We start from the raw sequence: 25,205 nt of genomic DNA, 5'->3' as shown, positions 1-25,205 counted from the left end.
GGAAATCACATGCCAAGTTTAAAAACTATGAACAAAGCACAGATTCAGTGTCATAGGAGGTGAACACTTAGTAAGACGCCAAGAGCCTGCAAAAACAATGCCATTTTCACCAAAGAATCCTTCTCCCTCTCACCTCCCCCACCTAACAAATCTAACAAGAAAATGATCTAAAAGATTTCAGAGTGAAGTCCTTTCAGAACTTCTTAGATCTTTTGATCAAGTGGAAGATGCAATCCAAAGGTATCTCTTTTCAGAAACACCATAAAAGTAAAAGGAGTCTGGTAATTAAATCAGCATTATGTAGACTTACTTTCATAAGTTACAAAAACAAAGCTGTACCAAAGCAAACATCCTGAACTGATATGTTTCTAATGATGAGGGGGATGCAGTATTTTCTTTTATGAGAGTAGCCAAAACACTATAAAACTGTTCCCTGATGAAATGTTGTTATTACAGCATGAATGTATTAAAGAGAACTGTGATTCCTGAACTGTTGGCCAAGCAAGTTAATCAAAAATCATTAAAAAGAAAAGGTCTTAACAACAGAGTTGATGTAGTTCAGTATACAAAGTTCTGGAGACAGAACATCCAAGTCAATTTTTTAGGAAACTCACTGAGTATCTGTGAGCAACTCAGCTTAGATGCTGCCTCTGTTAAGCAGAAACAGCACAACAGATTCATAGGCCACTTGATCTTTCGACAAAGTTCCTCATCAAAGACTCCTGAGGAATCTTATCAGTCATGGGATAAGGAGACAAGTACATGTATGGATTGTAACTGGTTGAAAGACAGGAAACAGAAGGTAGGGGAAAATGGAGAGTTTTCACAATGGAGGGAAGTAAGAAGTGGGGTCCCCCAGGGATCTGTACTGGGACCGGTGCTTTTTAATTTATTCATAAATGATCTAGAAGTAGGGGTAAGAAGCGAAGAGGCCAAATCTGCAGATGATACCAAACTCTTTCAGGTAGTGAAATCCAAAACTTATTGTGAGGAGCTCCAAAAGGATCTCTCCAGACTGGGTATGTGGGCGACAAAATGGCAAATGTGGTTCGATGTTGGCAAGTGCAAAGTGATGCACATTGGGACGAAAAACCCCAACTTCAAGTATACGCTGATGGGATCTGATCTGTCGGTGACGGACCAGGAGAGGGATCTTGGGGTTGTGGTGGACAGCTCATTGAAAGTATCAACTCAATGTGCGGCAGCTGTGAAAAAGGCCAATTCCATGCTAGGGATCATTAGGAAGGGTATTGAAAATAAAACTGCTCATGCCCTTATACAAAATGATAATGCAGCCACACCTGGAGTACTATGTACAATTCTGGTCACCACATCTAAAGAAGGACATTGTAGAACTGGAAAAGGTGCAGAAGAGGGCAACTAAGTTGATCAGGGGCCTAGAGCACTTTTCTTATGAGGCAAGGCTACAACACCTGGGGCTTTTTAGTTTAGAAAAAAGAAGACTGCAGGGAGACATGATAGAGGTCTATAAAATCATGCATGGTGTGGAGAAAGTGGATAGAAAGTCTCTCCCTCTCCCGTAACACTAGAACCAGAGGTCACTCCATGAAACTGATTGCCAGGAAATTTAGGACGAGCAAACGGAAGTATTTTTTCACACAACACATAATCAACTTGTGGAATTCTCTGCCACAAGATGTGGTGACAGGCTACAGCCTGGATGGCTTTAAGAGGGGTTTGGATAACTTCATGGAAGAGAGGTCTATCTACCGCTAAAAGTCGGAGGGCTGTAGGCCAGGTCCAGCCTCATAGGAAGGACGCCTCTGAGTACCAGTTGCAGGGGAGCAACAGCAGAAGAGAGGGCATGCCCTCAACCCCTGCCTGTAGGCTTCCAGCGGCACCTGGTGGGCCACTGTGTGAAACAGGATGCTGGACTAGATGGGCCTTGGGCCTGATCCAGCAGGGCTGTTCTTATGTCCACTTGCACAAAGGAGGACGTTACCTCCCCTGACCCTCAGGGCTGACTTTCAGAGGACATTGGAGCAGCAGTGGTGAGGAGAGGATGGGACTGCTGTCCTTTGGAGTCAACAAAACAATTACACAGGCATAACAATGATTACAGACAAGAGGTAGTGTAAAAACTACATTCCACTATTATAAGCCCTAAACATTCCATCAGTCATAAAATGCAAAAACATCCATCTGATCTGCCTGAAATTTAGGACAGACGAACTGGTGACAAGCATCACCATCTCTTTAAATTTCATGCAGATAGATCAAGAAAGAACTGTTTGAAAACGGACCCCTAAGAAGCTGAATTCACTTGTTGGCAACCTATATTTGGAGAAGAGTCACCAACCTTCCCATTTTTAATTCTTCACCCTTTAAATGGGTTCAGCAATTCAGGTCTAGAGCAGAATGCTTTTGTTGTTATGTTGAAAAAAAATTTGTTTGGTATTTCTGAAAATATTAGCTTTTGCAATCCCTATATTTATTTTATTTATTTAAAATGTTTCTATACCACCCGAAACCTGTGTCTCTGGGCGCTTTACAATGAAAATCATTTAAAACTTCAAATCAATTAACAACTACAATCATCATTTAAAACATTAAAACACATTTAAAACCCAGTATTAAAATTTTTAAACTATAATTCTAATTAAAAGCCTGGGTGAATAAATGTGTCTTCAGTGCCTTTTAAAAAGTTGCTTGTTGGGGAGGCTCTTATTTCAACAAGAACTGCATTCCAAAGTCCAGGGGCAGCAACGGAGAATGCCCGTTCCCGAATAGCCGTCAGATAAGTTGGCGGCACCAGCAGACGAACCTCTCCAAATGATCTTAATAGGCAGTGGGGCTCATGGTAAATTCTCTTAAATACCCAGGGCCTAAGCTGTTTAGGGCTTTATAGGTAACTAGTATTTTTCAGCCCGTTGAAATAACGGGTGCTAGTTGCCTTCTCCGCCCTCCCCCGCTACCTCCTCCTGGCCAGACCTTCTGCCTTCTGCGGTGGTTTTGGGTGGGTGGGTGCCTCCGCGGTGGTGCCGCCTGCCAACGCCGCCTTTGGCCTTCTGGGCGGGCGGTGAGTTCCGCCGCCACCACGAGTGCCGCCCGCCGACCCGCCACCGCCGCCTCTGTCCTTTTCGGCGGGCGGGCCAGACCCGCCGCCGCCTCTCCTCTCCCCGCGGCTGGGCTGGACCCGCTGCTGCCTCTGCCCTCCCCGTGGCCGCCTCCGGCCTCCCCTCGGCGGGCCGACCAACCAGCCAACATGGCCGCCTGGTGCCTGTGTCCGTTTCTCCCTCGGCTGTTCTGGGCATGCGCGGAGCGCATGCCCAGAACGGCCGAGGGAGACACGGGCGCAGACACCGGAGGACACGGGCGCACACCCAGGCACTTTATTATAGAGAGGATAACCAGCACCTTGTATTTTGCCTGGAAACATATCGGCAGCCAGTGTAGTTCTTTCAACACAGGAGTAATATGGTCTCTCCCAGATGACCCAGAGACCAACCTGGCCACCACATTCTGGTCCAACTGCAGTTTCCAGACTACATACAAAGGCAGCCCCACATAGAGTGCATTGCAGTAATCCAGCCAAGAGGTTACCAGCACATGTACTTCCATTTTGAGGTCATTCATCTCAAGAAACGGACACAGCTGGCATATCAACCGAAGCTGACAAAAAGCACCTCTAGCCACCGCATCAACCTGGGATACCAGGGAGAGGTTTGGATCCAGAAGCACCCCCAGACTGCATACCTGCTCCTTCTGGGGGAACATGACCCCATCCAGAACAGGCAGACCAAAATCATCTCCTGAGTTCCGACCCTGCACAATAAGTATCTCTGTCTTATCTGGATTCAGCCTCAGTTTGTTATCCCTTATCCAGCCCAGTACTCCCTCCAGGCAGGTGTTTAGGGAGGTTATGCGTTCTCGCGATGATGTTGACATGGAGAAATAGATTTGGGTCTCATCAGGATACTGATATCACCCTGCACCAAATCTCCTGATGATCTCTCCCAGCGGTTTCATGCAGATGTTAAACAACATCGGAGACAATATGGGGCCCTGAGGGACACCATAAGAAAGTTCAGATATGTCAGGGTAAGCCCTGGCACAAATTACACCATATGTCAAATGGCCTGTCAACAGGGCTTTCTCACTACTGCTTGCCCTTGTGCAACCACACACTGCTTCTATCAGGACTAATGCAAGAAGCATTGCAATGTGCTTTTACACTGGTAAGTAGTAACAAAAAAGTCCTGTTGCAAGTACCACAGGCATGGGTGGTTTGTTTGTTTTTTTAGACATCCGCAGTGGCACAAGTAGTTCTGAGTTGCCCATGTTAAAGCTGTGCAGCATGCCAGCTGATAGACCTATCACAATATACTGAATATACAATCAGAAGAAGAGATGCAAAAGACAAAATTGGCTACAATCCTATGCACAGTTAGGGTGCTTGAATCCCACAGAGGTCCATTAGACTCAAGATGGCTAACCATGCCAATGCCTGCAGTTTTTATTTCTAACAATAACTGGTCAGAGCTGACAGGCATTTATCAATTCAGATCCTTCCAAATTACTGTGCACCATTTAATATATACAATGGGGTCAACATGTCACAACATCACAGGAAAACTCAGCATTTCTGAATGTAGCAGTTCAATATACTTTGACAAATTCCAAAGAAAAAGTAAACTTGAGTTTTGATGGCAACCAAAGAATGGTTTCTAAACCAAGCTTTGTATATTTAAAGACATACACACACAAGACAAATAAGGTACCGTATTAAAAATATCTTGTTCTTACATCCATCAGCAGTGGCAGTCGTGTGACCCTTTGCATTGGGAGAATGAGGAAAGAAATCATAGGTAAGTTCCTGCACTCTTCTTGGGACTCAATCCGTGACAACCCTTCCTTGAAGGCTGGATTTGTAGATCTGACCAAAAGCAAAGCAAAACAAAAAGACAGTAATTATTTAGAAATTAATGATGAATCTGAATCAGACGATGACTCTGATATCTGATGAGGACTCCAATATAGGATTCTGATCCTGCTAACTGGGCAAAGAGGCACCTACTAAAGTGGTGATGACTCTCTTATATTTAGCAGAAGCTAGCAAATAATCCTATTCAACTCAGCACAGCATCTCTCCAGTGGTTGTTTTTGGTGCTTCCTTTGTGTCTCTTTTTAGATTGGAAGTTCTTTTCAGATGAGAAACATTTCTGATTCCTGTTGCTATATAAACCTTTTAAAGAACTTTTTAAAATTGTTGAAAAACAATATATAAATATTGTTAATGGTTGTTAATGATAATAATGGGTATCATCCAGACTATTATTGTTAGATAGTACCCCAACTAGTAATTCCACGAACAGGAGACGTTTTGCTCATACAAAGAAAGGCGATGATCTTCGCTGATTCTCTTCCCTCTGATACCTCTTGCACACACTCACCCCACCTCCCCAAAAGTCTGCTCCTGAAGGTCCTTCAACTCTCAGGAACATATTTTTAGAGAGCATAGGGAACTGCAAAAGGAAGGTGGATTGGTAAAAATCACCCCCCACTAAACTAGTGGAAGTACTAGCTGGAATTGCTATACAACAACAAGAGTAAATTTATTGTTATGGTATTCAAATTTATAAATAAAATGCTGCTTTAGTATAAGCGTGGAATCATATCAATAACACTGCCAGGTGCTGGCCCAGAGACTTTGCCTACACTAGGGATCTTCACTATTTTTGAAGCAGAAGCCACTTGGGCATGTGCGTGCGCGCACACACGCACACCACCTCCAATATAAAAGCCATTTCCTACCATGCTGATCTCCACACAGAGCTGTGTGTTTCCCAGCATTGTGGGGGGTGGGGGTGGCTCTTTGAGGAGCAGCACCCCTTTCAAGCGTCACCACCATCTTGGAAGATGCACGTGGAGCACTGGGAAGTGTAGTTCTTTCCAGCATTTCCCCCACAGAGCTCTAAGGAGAAAGTGCTGGGAAGGACTATGCTCCTTAGAGTTGTGTGTGTACCTTCCACAATGGTGCTGGGCATAAGAGCTTCCCCTTTCTCTCAATACAAATAAAATACCTACAGGTTACTCACCCATAACATTGGTTCTTCTAGTGGTCATCTGTACTTCTACACATATGGGCTATGCGTCTTGCACAGAAACCTCATCGGAATCTAACAAGCTCGATTTCTCCTGCTTTGGGCGGGAACCCCGCCCCCAGCTGCTGTATGTGGCTGCGCCACTCCTCATCCCCTCAGTCACAGAGGCCAGCTTCAGCGAACCCTGTGGGGAGGATGGGAGGGCATGGAGACGTACAGATGGCCACTAGAAGAACCAATGTTACAGGTGAGTAACCTGTAGTTTTTAGATGTGGTCTCTGTCTTCTACTCATATGGGTGCATAACAAGCAAGCACCCAAGGAGGAGGGAAGAAACAGAGGCAACATGTAAACAGCCAGAAAGTTTATTTCAAGACAAGAAGATTCAACTGAAAATAGATTGCAAGACACTCCTGCCAAATACAGCATCGTTACGAGCTCTAACATCAATAGCATAATGCTGAATGAATGAATGGGGTGAAGCCCAAGTAGCTGCCTGGCATATAGTGTCCAACGGGACCGCACGATCAAAGGCCTCAGAGGCTGCCACGGACCTAACAGAGTGTGCCTTCACAGTAGCAGGTAACTGCTTATGGGCCAACTGATAACAAAGTTCAATAGTGGAGACTATCCACCTGGACATGGATTGGGACGACACTTAGAATCCTTTACGTGGCCCATCATATAGGCCCTCAACTCACTCACCCTCCTGGCGGAGGTTATGGCCACCAAAAAGGCGACCTTCCAGGACCAGAGACAAGGGTCAATAGAAGCCAAAGACTCAAAAGGTGGCTGTAGAAGACCAGCCAGAACCAAGATAGATCCCAGGCTGGTGACATGACCGGATCGTCCAGAAACAAGTGTGTCAGACCCTTCAGGAAACTTTTAACCACTGGATTTTTAAACCAAGAAGGCCGGTCAGAGTAAGAACGTGCCACAATGACAGCCAAATATACCTTAAGGGATGCAAGTTTCAACCCAGACTCCTTCAGGGACCATAGATAATTACAAATGTCCTGTACAGATGGATTACATGTATCAAACCCATCCAGGGAAGCAAAGGTCATGAAATGAGTCCACTTGTGGTCATACGATGTCGTCGTGGATAGCTTCCTAGCAGCCACCAATACCTTTTTCAGTCTCAAAGGGAAGTCAGCAGGACCTGCCATGCAGTCAAGTGGAGGGACTGAGCATTCGGGCGTAGCACCCATCCCTGTTCTTGAGACAACAGGTTTGGCAGGGTAAATGTTTCCAGTCCAGCGCCAGGCGCATCAGGGTCAAAAACCAAGGCCTCCTGGGCCACCACAGGGTGACCAGGATTGCCCTGGCTCGATCCACCCACAATTTGTGCAGGACCTGGGGAATGAGAGGAAATGGCGGGAACACATATAGAAGAGGGCCCATCCAGGACCAGACAAAGGCATACCCCAGAGAACCCTCGCCTTCTCCTCCCCTAGAACAGTAGAGAGCACAATGTGCAGTTTCTTGGGAAGCAAACAGGTCCAGAGATGGAACCGCGCAATTCACAAAGATGTCCCTCAAAACATCCTGATGCAGTTCCCACTCGTGAGAAACCACAGTCATCCTGCTCAGTGTCTGCCTGAACATTTAATACACCTTGGATATGGACCGCCTGAGGCGAGACCCCGTGAGCCATGCACCAAAACCACAGGCCCAGAGCCAGAAACAGGAGGCTCCTTGAGAACATGCCGACCTGGCAATTGAGAGAGACTTTTGCCGTCGTATTCTGTCCATATCATCACCAAAAGACCCCCCTCTTGTAGACCAGATGTCTGTTCAGAGCCCTGACATCTAATATAGGGTGCTGACTGCTGTCCGGCTTTGATACAAGGAAATACTGAGAGTAGAACCCAGGGCTGTCTCGGTTTGAGACTACCTCTATCGTGTCCTTTTCTAGGAGAGCGGTAACCTCCGGATCCAATTCCAGGGTACAAGGGTTCACCACAATCCCGGACACCAGACGTGGCCCACAGAACTCCAGGGCGCAGTCCAAGCGCAACACGGTAAGGACCCACTGGTCCGTACTCACTTTGTCCCAGCTCGCCGTGAAGGGGCGCAGGTGAGTCCCAAAGTGCCCCAAGTCATTGCTTCTTTTGGGGAACACTCAGGTGCTGCTTCTGCAAAGCTAGCTTACTGGGCTGGCCACCTGATTTGTATCTGAGGGGGAACTTGTTGACCAGAAAGGACTGCTCCGATGGCAACTGATGTTGGGCTGGGGTCCTCTGTGCCCGATGAGGCAACCACCTGGAGGATTTTTGTGGCCTCGAAGTCAGAGAGGTATAAGATACTGAACATGCAGAGCTCCTCAGCTTTTAGACTTTCTGAAGCATGTAATCAGTTTGTTCAGAGAAGAGGCTAGAGCCTTCAAAGGGCAAGTACTCCACCCTGGTGCGAGCCTCATAGTGGAGGACAGATGAATGCAGCCAAGAGTGAGAGCGGAGCGCCACAGAGGTGGCCATCACCTTAGCCACACACTCCACTGAATGTCAGGCCAAATAAAGTTCTTGCTTAGCCACTTGAATAGCTTCCTTGAAGAAAACCTTAGAGGGATCCCTCTTATCTTGCAGGAGGAGATCTAGAAAGGGGCTCACTTTTTCCCCCAAAAGTGGTTATATCAGGCGTTATAGGCCTGATCATTAGCCACACATACGTGTAGGGCTGCAGCCGAATAAAGCCGCCTCCCAAAGGAGTCCAATTTCTTGCCCTCCTTATCGCTCGGTGTCGACTGACTATGGCCTCTAGACCTCTGTAGGGATACCTGCACGACGATTGAATTCGGGGTGGGGTAATTCTTTAAGAAGGTTGTGTCATCTTGAAACTGTACTCTATATAAGTTTTCCAGGTGCCTGTTCAGCTGGGAGGTTTTTTCCAGGGGGCTTTCACCACCTTTAGCAAGGCCAAATTTAAGAGCAAGGCAGCTGGTACCTTAGCATCTGAATCGATCAAGCTGAATAAGGAGTCCAACTCTCCTTCCTGCTGGTTACCCAGGTTTACCCCCAAGGCCATACAGGCCACATAGGCCATGTACAGTTCTCAGATGGGGAGACAGGCTTAGAGTCGGAATGGATACTGAGTGGGAATGACCCCATGGATACAACCTCAGAGTTAGGAGAGCTATCATCGCTCTCAGGGTCTATAGAGACTGCTGGGTCTTGCGTTGCGGGTACTGAACTCAAAGGGGAAGCCGGCACAGTACCGGGGTTGTCCGGTGCCGAAGCTGGGAGGTCTGCTGGCAACCCTTGAGTCGCTATGGGATCTTGACAGGATGCTGGTACCGACAGAACCGGATCACCTCGGTCAGCTTGATCCTGCGGAGAATGATGTGGCGAACGGGAACACTGACACCTCTCAGAATGTGAGGGGGGGTCACACCAAGCCCTCATTGTCGCAGGCTGTCCATACACAGGGTCTTCTGGGTAGCAGGACCCATAACGAGAGCAGGCATAGTTCGAGTAGTCTGACCTATAGTCTGGCTGGTACCAATCATAAGAACCAACATCACGGCGCCAAGCACCATAAGAAGACTCAGCTTCCAACAGGGGGGAGTGATACTCAAGCGCCCAATATTGATCTCAATTGTCCCAGTGAAGATCCTGTCGGTAAGATGAGGGGTGATCTTCTCGATGCCATTGAGGAGGCGATCTCCTCCTAGGCAACCATGAAGCACCTTCCTCATGTTTAGGTGGAGTGTAGGCTTCTTCTCTGGGCAAAGCACAGACAGGCTCATCCATCACAACCAAATCTCTGGGGGACCGCATCTACTCATTGGACACGTCGAATGCCTCCATCGCAACAGGGGAATCTGGGCGCATCAATAACGATGACTTTTGCGCTGGATGATCTGGGGTTTCAGCCAGACCGTCTGATATCAGGACATCTTCCGCCTTCTTCTTCTTGGGGATTGGAGGAAGGTTTTTCTGCACCGGCAGGTTTTTCTGCAATTTTAGCTGCTTCTTCTTCATTTTTGAAGCTGATCCCGACGAATTCGGGGAGGCCTTTGGTGATGCTGGAGGTTGATATGAAGGGATCTCCTCCAAGAGTGCTCTTCCACCCGAATCCACCAAAGGTAGAGCATTTTACGGCGTCGATACCAGTACTGGCGTCTGATTTTCGGTTTCCACAGCAGCTGATGCTGCTCTGCCTGATGTTATCGATGCAGCCATTTTCAATGACTGTTTTAAAAACAAGGCTTCCAATGAACAGAGAGCCAGATTCCACAGGGCTGCGCGCAAGTGAGAAGCCCTATTTCTGTGACCCTGTTTTGTAAACTTTTGACAGTGCGTACAGGTCTCAACAATGTGGGATTTCCCCAAGCCCAAGAGGCACTCGGCATGAGTATTGGGGGAAAGGATCTTTGAGCTGCAGCGGATACAATTCTTAAAGTTCTTCGTGCCAGGAATACATTTTGAAGGCCGGTAGGCTGGCCACCACACTCCATCCTAGCCAGGACTGGAGCTTTGGGAAAGGGGAAAACCGACGAATAAAAACACCAAAGAAAAAATACAACTGCACAAAAAATCAAAGAAAGAGAGAAATAAGAAGTTAGGAAGGGAAAGCAAGTAGAAAAACAAGGGATATCTCTAATCCTACTAGTTGCTTAGCTGAAGACACAAACACCATGTTTGCTGAAACGCGGACGAAGAAAGACTGAGGGGATGAGGTATGGCGCAGCCGCATATAGCGGCTGGGGCGGGATTCCTGCCCAAAGCAGGAGAAATCAAGCTTGTTCGGTTCCGACGAGGTCTCTGCACACATGCATAGCCCATATGTGTAGAAGACAGAGACCACATCGAAGAAACTGCCCCTCCAATACAGACACATTTTTGCTCCCTTAATGTAATTAACCTTCTGTAAGTACTCTGTGCCTTCTGAAAACATATCTTTGAGGGCTGTGCAATACTTGGACATTTTGAGAAAGCACTTATGGAGGCAGGGTAGATTGGCAGGGTAGATTGCTCCCTTAATGTAATTAACCTTCTGTAAGTACTCTGTGCCTTCTGAAAACATATCTTTGAGGGCTGTGCAATACTTGGACATTTTCAGAAAGCACTTATGGAGGCAGGGTAGATTGGCAAAAATTGCTCCTCCTTGCCCACATGCTTCATTAACAGACACAGCTCTCAGAAGGCTGCAGCCTCACAGTGTCCTTGTTTCGTTAGCCAGGATATCTGCCACGGTGTACAAGTAGTTGCCTAAATCAGAGCTCAATCATTTTTGTTGCATGCAGTTTCAATACTGTTAAAGTGGCTATTTTAGAAAATAAATATCAGTTTCCATTACTTACAGTAATTTCTGGAGTGTCCGCTGCTGGTAGACTTCATTTGTGCAGTATTTCACATAAGGATCAAAGGTAGATGCTGTATGCTTTTCCACAATATCACTGATATCATCTATAAAGATGTTATTCTGATGCCTCGCTTCAAGCTCTTTAAAGAATCTGGAGTGGAAAACAACCAATTCACAAAACATACTTCTTTATGCCCTGTTATCTGAAAGGCTAAGAGGTCTTTAACTGACTTTATTACCAAACAATTACAAGGCACCATGAAGAGATAACGTGAACAGTCTAAGGAATTTCATGCCAGAAAAGAGCCTTGGCCTGTCTCTTTGTCTACAAAACTGTACACATACTTTCATTGTCAGAAGAAGTAATGTTGATTATTTGTGTGCATGTGAAAAGGAAAGATCAGCCTACCACAAAACAGATTATACTTAAAGGGTTATAGTGACATGTTTCACCGACCAACAAGGAACTGAAACACATTCAATGCATCACTTATGTGTGAAAATGGAAATATAGAAGGCATACTTGTGCGTGAATACACATCACCATAAAAAACTCAACAGCAATACATTCAAGATTAATGAACTAAACAAAACTTCACTTGCAAGGAACTACAATGGTTCATTTTTTATAAAATTATCCATATCCTGGATGCCATTTTCTTCATCACAAAGTAATATGAATGTAAATGGTCCTCTCATGCGTAACTATTCCTAGTACTTCTCTCAAGAACACTCTGTGTCCAGTTAATTAGTTTCTACTCCCACTGGCCAAGATCGAAATAATTGTGGAACTAATTCTGTGTGCCAAGAGGCCTTCATTTCTCTTATTTACTTGAAAATCTATTGCTATTATCAGTTAAGGCTTAGCCTGTGTCTTTATTATACTGTTACATTTTTTAAGTATTCAGGAAAGTGTATCATCTCTCATTCCTTGGCATGTGGCTGAACTGGGGAAAGAGCAGACTTGCACCACCGAAGTTAAATCCTACCCACCAGGGGTTTGATGAACTTCTTGCATTTATCGCCTAGGACAACAAAAATGAAGGGATTGCCAAGCACCCAGGTGGTTATGATATATGGCTGGTAAATCGATTTCAGCTTGATCAGTCAGGAGTTGTGCGGGTCTAGCCTTAGGACAATCATTTGGTTTTTATATACTAGAAATCCCAAAAGAGCACCACTCCTTTAAGTTCTACTTAGATTTGACATTCCCTGTGCCATAGCAGAATGATGTTACGATGCTCTGGTCATCAGGGAAAGAACCATGTGAGCAGTGTTCTGTCTAATATTTTTCATCAGTGTGCCAAATCAGTTTTGGGTGGCAGAATCAAGGCAGTGTGTGCACATTTGCATTTAGGATGGGGCCTTCCTGATTCAACTTGAGCAGGATCTAAAATTAACTGAGCAGACATTTTAAAAACATGTGTGTACATGCGCATGCCTTAAAATTCCCATTAAGTTCCACTGCACATGAGTAGTTTACACAATGAAGAATCAAAACTATCATTTAAACAAGAGCAGTTCTTGATGCAAGATGTCTTGGTGGCCCAGCTCTTGACTTCAGCCTTGTAATCTCCTCCCATGGACCCCAATCCATGTCTACACTACAGGCTTTTCTGAATCCAGTACAGGTCTGTAAGTTTCCATGAGTGGAAACTTGCTTCTGAACATAGATCTCATTTTCTGGATTTGTGCAAATGACAGAAAGTTCTCAACTATTCCCTGGCAATTCTGCAACAACTGTATTAAGCAAGTTGTTGGTCAAAATTTGCTTAGTACCGCAGTATAAATTAGTTCCTGAAAAGGCAACAGTTACACTACTTGTCTCTTTATATTCTAAACTCATATTGAACATAGAAACAACTCTAAAATTTAATACACAAATCCAACTTTGCGGGCTATTAAATTACATAATGCCTTTGCGGAATGGTAAATCTATAGGAAATTAGATGAAGGGGGAACAAATAAGAGACGCCACTTTCAATTCTGAAATAGTGTGATACAGTTTGACATTGGTAATATATATATTTACGATAATACGTGCAAAATTGGAAAATGAGACCCCCCTCCTAGAAATGATCAGCAAATTGGCTAGGGATTCGACATTAATCATGATAATCCTTAAAGCACGCTGATGTTAAAATTGGGTCCCAAGTTCCTTTAACAATACCAGAAGATTCCTTTAAGTGCTTTTATCTTAACACTAAGACAGTAATAAGATTATGCTTTAGTCCTAATTTAAGTTTAAACCAAACAAGATCTTGAGTGGACATTTAGTATTTTTCTCTTTATCTCCTTGTTAAAATAAATACCTGATCTGTAATAATCTAATCTAGTCCGAAAAGGCTACATCAGCCAGTCTAAAAATATACATCTTTCCCCCCTGTAGTCAGAGAAAACAGAAGATTCTGAATCAATGCTTCACGCCTATTGAGGTCTCTTTGAACATGCTTTCTGCCTTAATTTGATTTTGCTACAGGGCTTTTCCATGGACTCAAAAGGCTCCTTTTCAGCTAAAACACAAGCATAGTCGTGGGATGCACAGACCGCAGTTTGACCTGCAGTCCACATTTGGGCTGGTCTGCAGTCTAGTTCACCTGAACTTCAGACCAGTCCAGCGGTTCAAGGCAGCACCAGGGGTGTGGGTGGAGGTGGCAAGTGGCACCTTTAGAAGGACAGAGGGACTTACCAGCATGAGTGCCGCTCCAGGCAGCTTCCCGCTGTGGTGGCACTCCCCCTGTCTGCCCACACACAGCAGCAGCCCAGCTCCGTCACTTACCTGACATCTACTCATGCACAGAGGCCCGGTGAGTGACTGAGCTATGCCGCTGTGCACAGGCTGCTGTGGGGAGTGCTGCCACCTAAGAAACTTGTGCCCATCTTATGCTGGACATCCCAATTCCTGGACAGGAACTCTTGCAAATACTCCAGTGAGCTGCAATGACACCCCTACTAACTGAGCAAAGAGGCACCTTTTAAAAGTGGCGATTCTCTTTATTTAGCAGGGGGAGAGAAACTGGCCCTATCCATGCCCAGCACAGCAGCCCTCCAGCGGCTGTTGCTGGTGTCTACCTTAGGTTTCTTTTTCAATTGTGAGCCCTTTGGGGACAAGGAGCCATTTTATTTATTCATATCTATGTAAACTGTTTTGGGAACGTTCGTTGAAAAGTAGTATATAAATATTTGTCATATTCATATCATAATTGCTGCACTTCACACAGACGATGCACTAGCTGGATTCTAATATACCAGGAATTTATCAGGCTTGTCTGCATGCACTGGCTGGATCTCATCTTCAGTGCTCCCTCTGAAGCATTGCAGCAAGGTACTGCTAATATAATCTTAAACACAAAAACACCACTAGCAACAACAAAAAAACCTGGCAAACTGTGGTAAGGCTCTTTCCGCACCTGCCCCAGCAATGCTTCATATTTGTTGGTATTTTATTTAATTGAATGTCCAACTACTTTTCAGAAGTAGAGGGAACATCTGCTCAGTGTGGGATAGAAGACAAAATGTTAGCCTTGGATCATGGGGAATAGGGTTTAAGTCCAAGGGCACTGTTAGGCATATACTTGGAGGCCCAGGTCCATGTTTCCACTCTCCTAGAGAGCCCCCTGATTTTCCCCAAGGAAAAAGAGGTCCCCTTTTATATTTCTGGAATGGTCTGGCCTAGAGTTCTGAAATTTCGCACAGATGTAGGACAATTTAACAGGACTCCGTGTGTTGATTCTGAAGTATATTAATATATATTTAATTTTTTTAAAAAAACTTCAAAAATGTCCTATAAGTGGCTTGTTTCATGGCAGAAAAGTTCAAAAACTGCTGGAACTGAAGCCTCCACCCCACCCTGGACCATCATTCCATCCCCATGTGCAGGAATCTGCCCTTTGCCTTCATTTTAAAAAGTGCAACATCCCCACCCCTTTGCATTTCCAGAATGGTTGGGTTTAGAGTTCTGAAATTGGGCACTCAAGCAGCCTAAGACGGCAGGTCTAAGTATATTGTTATTTCAAGGAAATTGGTCAGTCCTCAATGAATTTTTCCCTAATGCAGTAAAGCTGCCAGAAAGTATTCTGTCCATGGAGCACTTCACAACTAGTGAGAATGAAACTACTACATCTGAACAAACTTCTTCTTCTTCTTTTTAGCAAACACACTATGCTCAAGTTGTTTTGTGACTTAAAAGGTCTCCACGAGAACTGTGAGGCAAGGGGGATATATTGTGGTTTTAATCCCCCCCTTTATGAATGCACTGCATGTCCCATTTGGTTTTGTGTTTGAACTGTGGCGCAAGGAACTCATGTTGTGTCCCTTTAAGTTTGTGAATAATCAAGAAGCTGTGTGAATCCATTGGGGCTTGCATAGATTTTTTGTTTTGGCAAATGCCCTCTGGCCCAGATCTGTGCGTTCGTGGTAAATGATCAAGATGATGTATGGATCCTTTGGGGGTTGTTTAATCTCCCACCCACCCCCATATGTACTATGGTCCAGGGCTGTGGTGAAATGTGTGTGTGTGTGTGTGTGTGTGTGTGTGTGTGTGTGTGTATAGATAGATAGATAGATAGTAGGGATGTACATGAATCAATTTTTTTTTTAATTTGTACCCCAATCAAATCACTCCTGATTTGTTTGGGGTCTTAATCTGTCCCCTGCCCCGAATCACCCCAGATTCAATTTGTACCCGAATTTTCCAAATCAATTCAGGCAAAAAAAGGGGGTCCCAGAGCAAACATTGAATCCACTCTCATTTCCTACCAGAGAATCTACTCTCAGAATACCTCAGAAACAAAACCCAGTGCCCCATGGGCTTGTCATTTTGGGGATGGTTGGCACCCTATGTGCACTACACTATACCACACCCCGCTCTGGACCACCCTGGTGCCCACCAAGTGGAGTTATGGGGCTGCTGAAATCCCCATTATTCCCTATGGTGGGAAACCTTAAAGATGAGCAAACTTCATAAATCATTTAAAAATCACCCCTTTGCCCAATTCCTTTGCAATCTGGGTGGTAGCTTCCTTGCACCCATTGGGCACTACAACCCACCACAAAATGCTCTGGGCCACCCTGGTGCACATCCCCCAAGGAGTTATAACTAAGGCTGCTGAAATCCCCATTATTCCCTATGGGGGGAAAGCTTAAAGACACACCAACTTCAAAGATCATTTAAAAATAACACCTTTGCCGAATTTCTTTGGTAGCTTCCATCTATTGGGCACTATCACACAACCCATTTTGGCCACAAAATTGAGGTCTGAATCTCCAAATTGTTGGGGTCCAAATCTGGGATGATTTGTTTTGTCTACAAATCACCCGAATTGGCCACATTCGAGCACAAATCATTTTGTACCCGAATCATTTTGCACATCCCTAATATACAGAGGGAATACTTATTTTGCAAGGGGGGGGCATAAGCTCATTAGGTCCTGGGTCAAAGTTACCTAGCTGTACCCCTGTTTAAGTCTCCACTCATCTATGAAGCTTGCTAGGTAACCCAACAGAAAGCTGCCATCCACATCTGTGGCTTCCTGGTTGCAACTGAGCTATATGTCAACTTTCAGGTGGCATTCCCTAGAGGAAGTGTAATATACTTGTTTACAGGAGAATAAATAACATGCTTAAGGGCCTTCCTATTCAACCTGAGCAGGATCTAAAATTAACTGAGCATTAGCACGTGCATGCACACCTTAGAGGGAACACTACTCCTACATATTTTTAGGCACAATCTTCTTGTTCTGTATGTGAACAGAGCTATGTGCGTGGGAAGTGGCCATGATACAGCACCACAGTGCAGTCTCCTCCTCCCCCTTGGCTGTAATGTATGCAGTCTGCATGCCATGGCCCTGGGGAGGGGCACAACCTGTGGATATCTCTTATATTCAGGCCTCCCATTGTAAATAATAGGTTTGTGGCAACGTAAATATGATTATTCAGCTAGTGAGGGAAGAATATGAATGAGAAGATATTGACAGGGCACTGTGGTAGAAGATCACAAGGACAATACAGGGTGGTTCATGTGGCAGAAGCTACAAATACACTAGACACAGACCACATAGTACTTTGTAAGTAATATCTTTTCCACAGAACAATCTAACCTGCTCTTTTGTTTAAAAGAAAGAAAGAAAAAAGCACAACAGGCAGCAACCAATCCAGGCACATTAAAATTTCTACTTTCAGCTCTGTACATCTAAGACTAATGAAGAATACAGAAATTTGGATGATTGTAGCTGGTCCATGAAAAGATAGTAATTCTAATGCATGTTTCAATCCCTCTGAAAAACTTTAAGAACATAGGTATATCTAGTGAGAATTTAAAGATGACTGTTACACTGGGAAAGGAAGAAAAAGCCTTCATTACACGGGGTGAGGAGAAATCCCCAACCAAACAGAAAATACTTTATCTATCCTATCGAGCACATCACCAGACATTTGGAGGCTCATCAAGATGTATTCATCTAACAGACAAAAGCCAACTATTCGTTTTGCTGCTATTTTTAGTAAGTATTTGCTTAATTGTCTACTGGATATGTTTGAGTTTCCAAGCTATCTCATATGCCTTTTAGGAAAAGAAAGTTCTCAAAATAAGTATAAGTGCAGATTAAGAATTTGGCAACATAATCTACACGTCTTCACATTAATATATAACCATGATACTCCACAAAAGAATCATATATTGTTTCTACTCTAAAAGGCACTCAATAACCTAATTCTTGTGTGGAGTAGCCTGTGAGCATCAACTTGTTTGTTAATTCATTCATCGCTAGAGGGGGAGAGCAACTGGCCCTATCCATCCCAGCACAGCACAGCTCCAGTAGCTGTTGCTGGTGCCTATATTTCTTATGTTTCTTTTTTAGATTGTGAGCCCTTTGGCGAGAAGAAGCCATTTTATTCATTTATAGCTATGTGAACTGCTTTAGGAACTTTTGTTGAAAAGCGGTACAGTAGAACTTCATTCACTGTTTTTAAACCCGTATCCGTCGTTGACACCCGTTTTCATTCTTCATGGATATTTAAAACCCACTTATCCGCGGTTCCTAGAGGACCGGAAATCCGGTCACCATTTTGTGAGGAGGAGCCATTTTGTGTCTCATTTCTTAAAAACAAAAACAACAAACTTTTCCAAAATTTGTCGTGGTTTGAGGAGGCATCCATGAACATATGGGAACACGTGTATTATTATATTATTTTTGCGTTTTTTCACTGTTTTAAGCATTTTTTAAAACAATTTTTTCCCATTCTGGAACCTAACCCCCCTTTTCCCCAAACCATAATGCCTCGTTACTTGCTGTTCCATGACTTACAGTAGTAGGTAGGTAGTAGTAATACCTACAAAGTTTGCCTGTATATAAATATTCATTGTATTTGTACTAAAAGTTTCTAATGAGAACAAAGTAGGGCTTCAAATTTCCATCAGATATCTGTATCTGGTATATCTGTAAAAGTTTTACACACAATGTAAAAAAAAAAAAGCAAGTGGTTTTCTGAACTTTGTTCCCGAGAGTAGAGCAATGGAGGTGGAGCTGGTTTCTATAGCAACCTTTTCTTTGACATGTGACAAAGGCTTTTATTTTGTGTCACACGCTCATATTCCAATCCTAATCTCCACTGAAAGTACCTTGACAAAACATAATGACCTCTTTCAATACACCTTTATACACACGTTGAAACATTTTCAAGGGAGGATCAAAATCACAGGCCAGGAACATGAGTAAACAACTGACATGACAGTTTTACAAATTCTTCTTAAGGCAGGCCAAATACTTTGACATGCTATAAACTGTACACACACTTACATTGCCAAAGTGTCTCATCTTAGAATATATTGTTCCTTTAGAGAATATAGGCAATCAGAAATGCAAAAAGACTACTGTAATATTTAACAAGTGGTATTAAGCATGTATAAGCAATCTTTTTCTTTAACTGTTAAGATATTTAAGGAGAACAGCAGTTAAAAGATTGGAACTAGGTCCAAAGCAACACTGAAGAGGCTCAATTTAAACAACTTTAGAAGGCTCCTACATTTTAGCTTGTTTGCAGCTTGACACTGGACTGGGAAAGGAGGCATCCAAACAGAATTGCAACAGGTGCTGCTTTTCCAATCATTTGCTAGATGCATCCAATTTTCTTATATCTGATGCATCCCTACAAGGCACAAAGCTTCTCCAAAATGCTAGCTAATATAATACTATACTAGCTGGGCCAGGCACAGAACATCTGCGCCTCTAGTTTGCCTCAGCCACCTCCCACCCACCCACACCGCCCACCCTCCCGCAGGCCACCTCACCATGATGTCCTCCAGCCCGGCACCTCCCACCAACGGCTGCCTTTTCTCGTCGGCCGGCTGCTTCCTCTGGCCCACCACCGCAGTTCCTCCCAGAGGCTGGCTGGCCCGCTGCCTCTTCCAGCCCACCGCTGCGCTTTCTCCTGGCGGCCTGCCGCCTCCTCCAGCCCACTGCCATGCTTCCTCCCAGCAGCCACTCCGGCCACCTGCCTGCCAGGCCCGCCTGCCAGTCACGGCTGGCCACCCTCCCATCGTTGCCTTCTTCGGCCAGCCACCACCGCCACCATGTTTTCTTCTCCCATCCCGTGGCTATCCGGCAGCTCTTAGAACTCTCGTGAGAGCTGCCACACATAGGATTAGCCACAGGTACGTCTATACCCGTGACTAATAAATATATAGGAATAAATATATAGATACTATGGTACAGTTGAAACAAATTCTACAGGTACAGCAATTTTACCTATCACTCCTCCACTTAACCTTTCTCCCTGCTCCATTCAGACTGATTACAATGCAAGATCTTTCTTGAACCTCAGTCTGAATAGAAGACAGAGGACTACCAGGTTGCAACTCTTCATTGCATTTCCTTACCTATGAATGCAGAAGACTGAGAACATTGCCTGGTTGTCTCAGCACATGTTGACACATACTCCTCCTTGCAAATAACATATTTATGAACCATGCTTCTCTCCCCTTATTTGCCTTAGCTCTAACTAGGATATTGGCTACTGCTTCCCCCATTGTTTAGTGTTCTCTTCTGTCTCTCCACATTCAGACAGAGATCTCACACACACACACACACACACACACACACACACACACACACACACACACAGAGTTGTAGCAGTAGATACCATTTCAGTTATTTTGTTCCTCGACATATTTAAATGTTACATAATTACTGCATCCAGTGTTAAAGAAATGGTTATGGTGTGTCTTTAAGACATGTCATTAATATACAATTTTTCAGATTTGAAATACGCTCTTCTTAAATGATATTATCCTGCTCTCTGCAATTCCTCCACTTTTGGCTGAAGTGCAAGCAACTGATGTCAACACAGACAATGTTCCAGGGCTTTAAGTGCCTCTAGAATTCAGTGCTGATCATTTGACAACCACAGCTGGATGTTCTGAGAATGTAGATCTGCACACTCTCTTAGCAGCCCATTTGTGGAATCCTGAGGATAATGTCAGAATACATTAGGCTGAAATCCATTCATTGCACCTCTAGCAACTGACTGGGGATAATACTGACTAGAGATGATATACTGTAGAATTTCTGCCTGGATGCAACCTTCCCCAATTCAATGTCAAGGTAGAAGACCAAGGCAAAGTATGGGTGCATGGAGGCCAATTTATAACGCCGATACAATATATGATACTCTACAACACAGATCCTTAGAGGGAAAACACCCCCACCCCCAGCCCCACTTCTTTATTTCCCACTATTGTGAGTTTTTTCAAATTTATTCCTACTCTTGGCTTCCTTCATGAACTTTCATCAGTTACCCGTCCATAAGAGGTCTGTCTTCATATCCCATTACTTCTGAGAGCTTTTGGTGAGGGACTTTGTCGAATGCTTTCCGAAAGTCTACATATACAAAATCAACCAGATCAACTCTATGTGCTAGCTGACACTCTCAAAGAATTCGAAAACAGTGAGGCAGGAATTAGCTTTACAGGAGCCAGGCTGATTATCTTTCAGCAATGCTTGTTCTTCTATACACTTAATAAGTTTATCTTTAATTATCCTTTTTAGCAATTTTTCTGAAACAGATGTTATGATAATTGGCCTGTAATTTCCTAGAACCAACCCCCAAGCCCTTTTAAAACAAATTATTCTAGTAAGAACTAATCTGGCTACTTTCATGGTCTCCAGATCTGGACTAAATTTGATTCAAATCAAGGTCCACAAGCTATTACTCTTGTGCCTCAAATGTTCACACATCCGCCATCTTGGATCGGGGTGGATGGCATCATTACAAACTACATCACTGGGGCATCTCTATGTGCCCCTACAGCTGTAGCAAACTTGGTTCAAATTGGTTAGGCAGTTCACAAGTTAGCCCACTTGCGCCTCAAACGTCCACCTTCTTGAATCGGGGTGGATGACATAACCGCAAAACTACGCCATTGAAGTGTCTCTACAACTGTGCCTGATTTGGTTCACATTGGTCCTGGCATTGCAAAGTTGATGGGGCGGCGGGGGGGCACACAAATGGACATACAGAATGCCGGCTGATTTCATACGCCTACTGGAAAGTAGGCTAAAAAATAAAATAAAATTCGGTGTTATATTGGCTACCTTCTAGTCCTGTGGCATAGAATCCAAGCTCAGGGACAAGGTTTTTTGCTAGAAGATCATTACTTACACATTCTTTAAGATCTCTTGGGTGGATGATGTTTGGACCTAGATTTTTTACAGAGGTAATGAAATGCTCTAGGGCTATATATAATTTTATTTTATTTTTAAAAGAAAAATTGATATGTACTCTCAAACACCTCATTACAGACTTTCTTCCGAATGAGGAAATACATGTCCCAGGCAAGGGGAAATATGGAGTTGTAGGACCATTCCATGCTTCTTGTACTAAAATCAGAAGTAGATCACAATTAGAAATTGGTATTTAGCTCTGAATTTTCTTTTCTTACAAAAAGCAATACATAGCAAAATCACCTTAATTAACTGAACTAGCCTGTCCATGAATTTCAAAATGTCAAGGCTGAAGCACTGCCATGATCTAAATAATAGACTGATTCCAAGAAAGCCACCAAGAGCTACAAAGAGTAAAGCAATGCCAACTTGTCAACAAAACTGATCAGTTCAACACACAGAGAGAGCATGGCTATTTTACTGTCTTACAAATATTAAATGACAGCCAAACAACAGCTTGTACCATCACTGATCTCATCAAATTAAAACTACCAGCAGTCATCGTTGGTTATTTAGCAGGAACTGGCAACTATCCAAAGTGCTAAAGCAACCTTGTTAATATGTACTTTGCAAGTGACATTTTTGAAATAGTGATAAAGTATCTGTAGCTCCCAGTCCAATACAATGTATAGTAAGGTGATAAACCATAATCCAATTAATTAGAGCCAACGACGCAGACCATATGGTGTCAGTGGAAAGATAAATCTTTGACACCACACAGGCTCAAGTGAGCAAAAGTATTTTAAAATTAAAACAAAACACACATATAAAATAAATCTATGGGCAGAAAGAGATAGACAGATAGTGATAAATGCTGGAATCCCCAACATTTAGAGGAACAAATGGTGGGGATAGGGCAGTAGCTCAGTGGCAGAACACATAGGAATCCCCCAGTTCAATAGCTGGCATCTCCAAATAGGGTTGATGGCAGTCAGTATAGATAATACTGAACAGGATGGATAGATGATCTGACTCAGTATGCTGCTTCATGTGTTCAACAGATAAATGCATTCCTTTTCAGTTATAGATTACCTGATATACAAAATCTGATTAAATACAAATTCTACTATTGAATAAACTACAAGGTGCCAGTAAGTTTATGTAGCTTACTATCGGCAACTGGATCTCTACTTACTCAAATTAATTTATTGCTGGTGCTGATTGTACAAGAGAATTTTTGACTTTGATACTAAACAGGATCTGAACACATTCCTTGCCTGCCCCACTTCTTTTCTCCCTCCTAGAGTGATCCCAAACATCAGGGATCTTATGCAGGAAACAAGATACAATAAAGTGAAATTATTCTGGCCACTCTAGAGGGGTGATTGATTGTATAATTTCACTAAAATTAAACTAGGACTGAGCCACTGTTTACTACTATATTTAAAAAAAACTGTCAGTCCTTATTGACACAAGTTAATTAGATATTTGCCACTCACCTCTTGCTTGTGTGTAAAATTAATGATGTAGATAAGTTCTATGATCACAAATGTTCTACTACCTAGCTGCACAGGATTGCCACACAGTGATTCAATCCACATTGTGGTTAGTGGTCCTTGTCATAGAAGGGCGAGTAAGATTCGTAATGAGAGTCGGGATCAAATTCTTCCTAAGAACCAAGAGTGTGATCTGACTCTCTCTCTCCCTGTCAGGATCAAGATCAGGCTGTAAATCCAAGTACTCTGCTGCTGATGGAGATTCGGGGGGCAGGGGAGAGCTCTAAAAGTGGGGAAGTTGATACAGATACAGTTTTCTTTGGCTTTGGTGCCAGGAGTTTGTCAGCCTTCCTTTTCTTTTTTCTCCCTGGCGGATGTTTCGGAGCCTTAGTTCTTGGTACAGACAGGTTCAACTCAGTCTCAGTTGTGATGATCCTGCCTTTGATGGCCCTAGCATTCCCATTACATTAGGTGTAGGCAAATCTTGACAGTATGGCTCCGCAGTGCTGGAGTTCATCATGGTGGTATTGATGGCGTTTTCCGATGGTAGAATCACAGGGGTAATGCTGCACTCTTTAAGATTGTTGAAGGCTGTTGCATACTCCAGAGTATAATTGGCATGCAAAGCCCTATCCCATAAAATGGCATAAAGTCTAGAGGCGTAGTTTCTGCATGCTTGGCTGATGAAGGCTTGTCAGATAGGAACATAGGAAGCTGCCATCTATCGAGTAAAACCATAGGTCCATCTTGCTCAGTACTGTCTACAGAGACTGGCAGTGGCTTCTCCAAAGTTGCAGGCAGGAATCTCTCACAGCCCATATCTTGGAGAAGCCAGAGAGGGAACTTGGAACCTTCTGCTCTTCCCAGAGTGGTTCCATCCCGAGGGGAATATCTTACAGTGCTCATACTTCTAGTCTCCCTTTCATATGCAACCACGGCAGACCCTGCTTAGCTAAGGGGACAAGTCATGCTTGCTACCACAAGATCAGCTCTCTTCCTTCTTACAAATATCCCAAGGCAGGAGGCACTTGGAATTTTGCCAAGCAAGACACACAATGTTTGAAGGTGGTGCTCACAGCCAGAAGCCACAATGACTCGACGAGCAACTGCAGCAGGGAGACCAGAGAAAACAAAGAGGCTAACTGAAAGTCAGAAGGAGGAATAAAAAGATGAGAATAAATGAAAACTTAAAGAGGGAGAAGAGGTTGATATAATTTATTATCTTTAAGCTCAGTCATGGGCAGAGGCGAATAAGAAGGATCTTTGATATGACTGCTGTGGCAGTTGAAAAGAGACTGATGGAAGAGGTTCCTTTATGGTCTTTAAATTAAAAGCAGATTGAGATTTCCCATGTTTCTCAAAGCCAATAGTGTATATTAATGCGGGGGGGGGGGGCGGATCAGGAAAATGTGTGCTTTTTCAAACATATTTGAATCTTGCTGCAGAGAAAAAACAGCATATATAAAGATCTAAAATGGATACCAAGCAGAAAGGTTTCTTAAAAACCCCAATTCTATAAAAGAGAAGGCATCTATGTAGAGAGATATCTCCTCCAAGGAAACTAATTCACTTGTCAGAGTAATCACAATAGCAGAGCAACTGCAACACTTGTATTTGCATTTAAAGTTGAGTGAAGAAGTCATTGAGCTAAATAATCAGATGCATTTAATCAGAGGATAA

General features: G+C 43.7%; 1 protein-coding gene across 2 annotated transcripts in view; it reads right to left on the bottom strand.

Annotated features, from left to right (window-relative positions):
- ARHGEF26 (Rho guanine nucleotide exchange factor 26) overlaps positions 1-25,205 on the bottom strand; it is a 126,382-nt gene that overhangs the window by 56,845 nt on the left and 44,332 nt on the right. For both annotated transcript variants that reach the window (XM_053308276.1, XM_053308277.1), the window contains exons 7-8: positions 11,370-11,522; positions 4,768-4,897 (exon numbers count right to left, since the gene is read on the bottom strand). In XM_053308276.1, coding sequence (XP_053164251.1) covers positions 4,768-4,897; positions 11,370-11,522 — 283 coding nt within the window. The remainder of the gene's footprint in view (positions 1-4,767; positions 4,898-11,369; positions 11,523-25,205) is intronic.

This window comes from Hemicordylus capensis, chromosome 3, assembly GCF_027244095.1.
Source record: "Hemicordylus capensis ecotype Gifberg chromosome 3, rHemCap1.1.pri, whole genome shotgun sequence".
NCBI lineage: Eukaryota > Metazoa > Chordata > Lepidosauria > Squamata > Cordylidae > Hemicordylus > Hemicordylus capensis.
The sequence above is the reverse complement of the archived record's forward strand: the minus strand, read 5'-3'. Positions and strand labels throughout refer to the sequence as shown.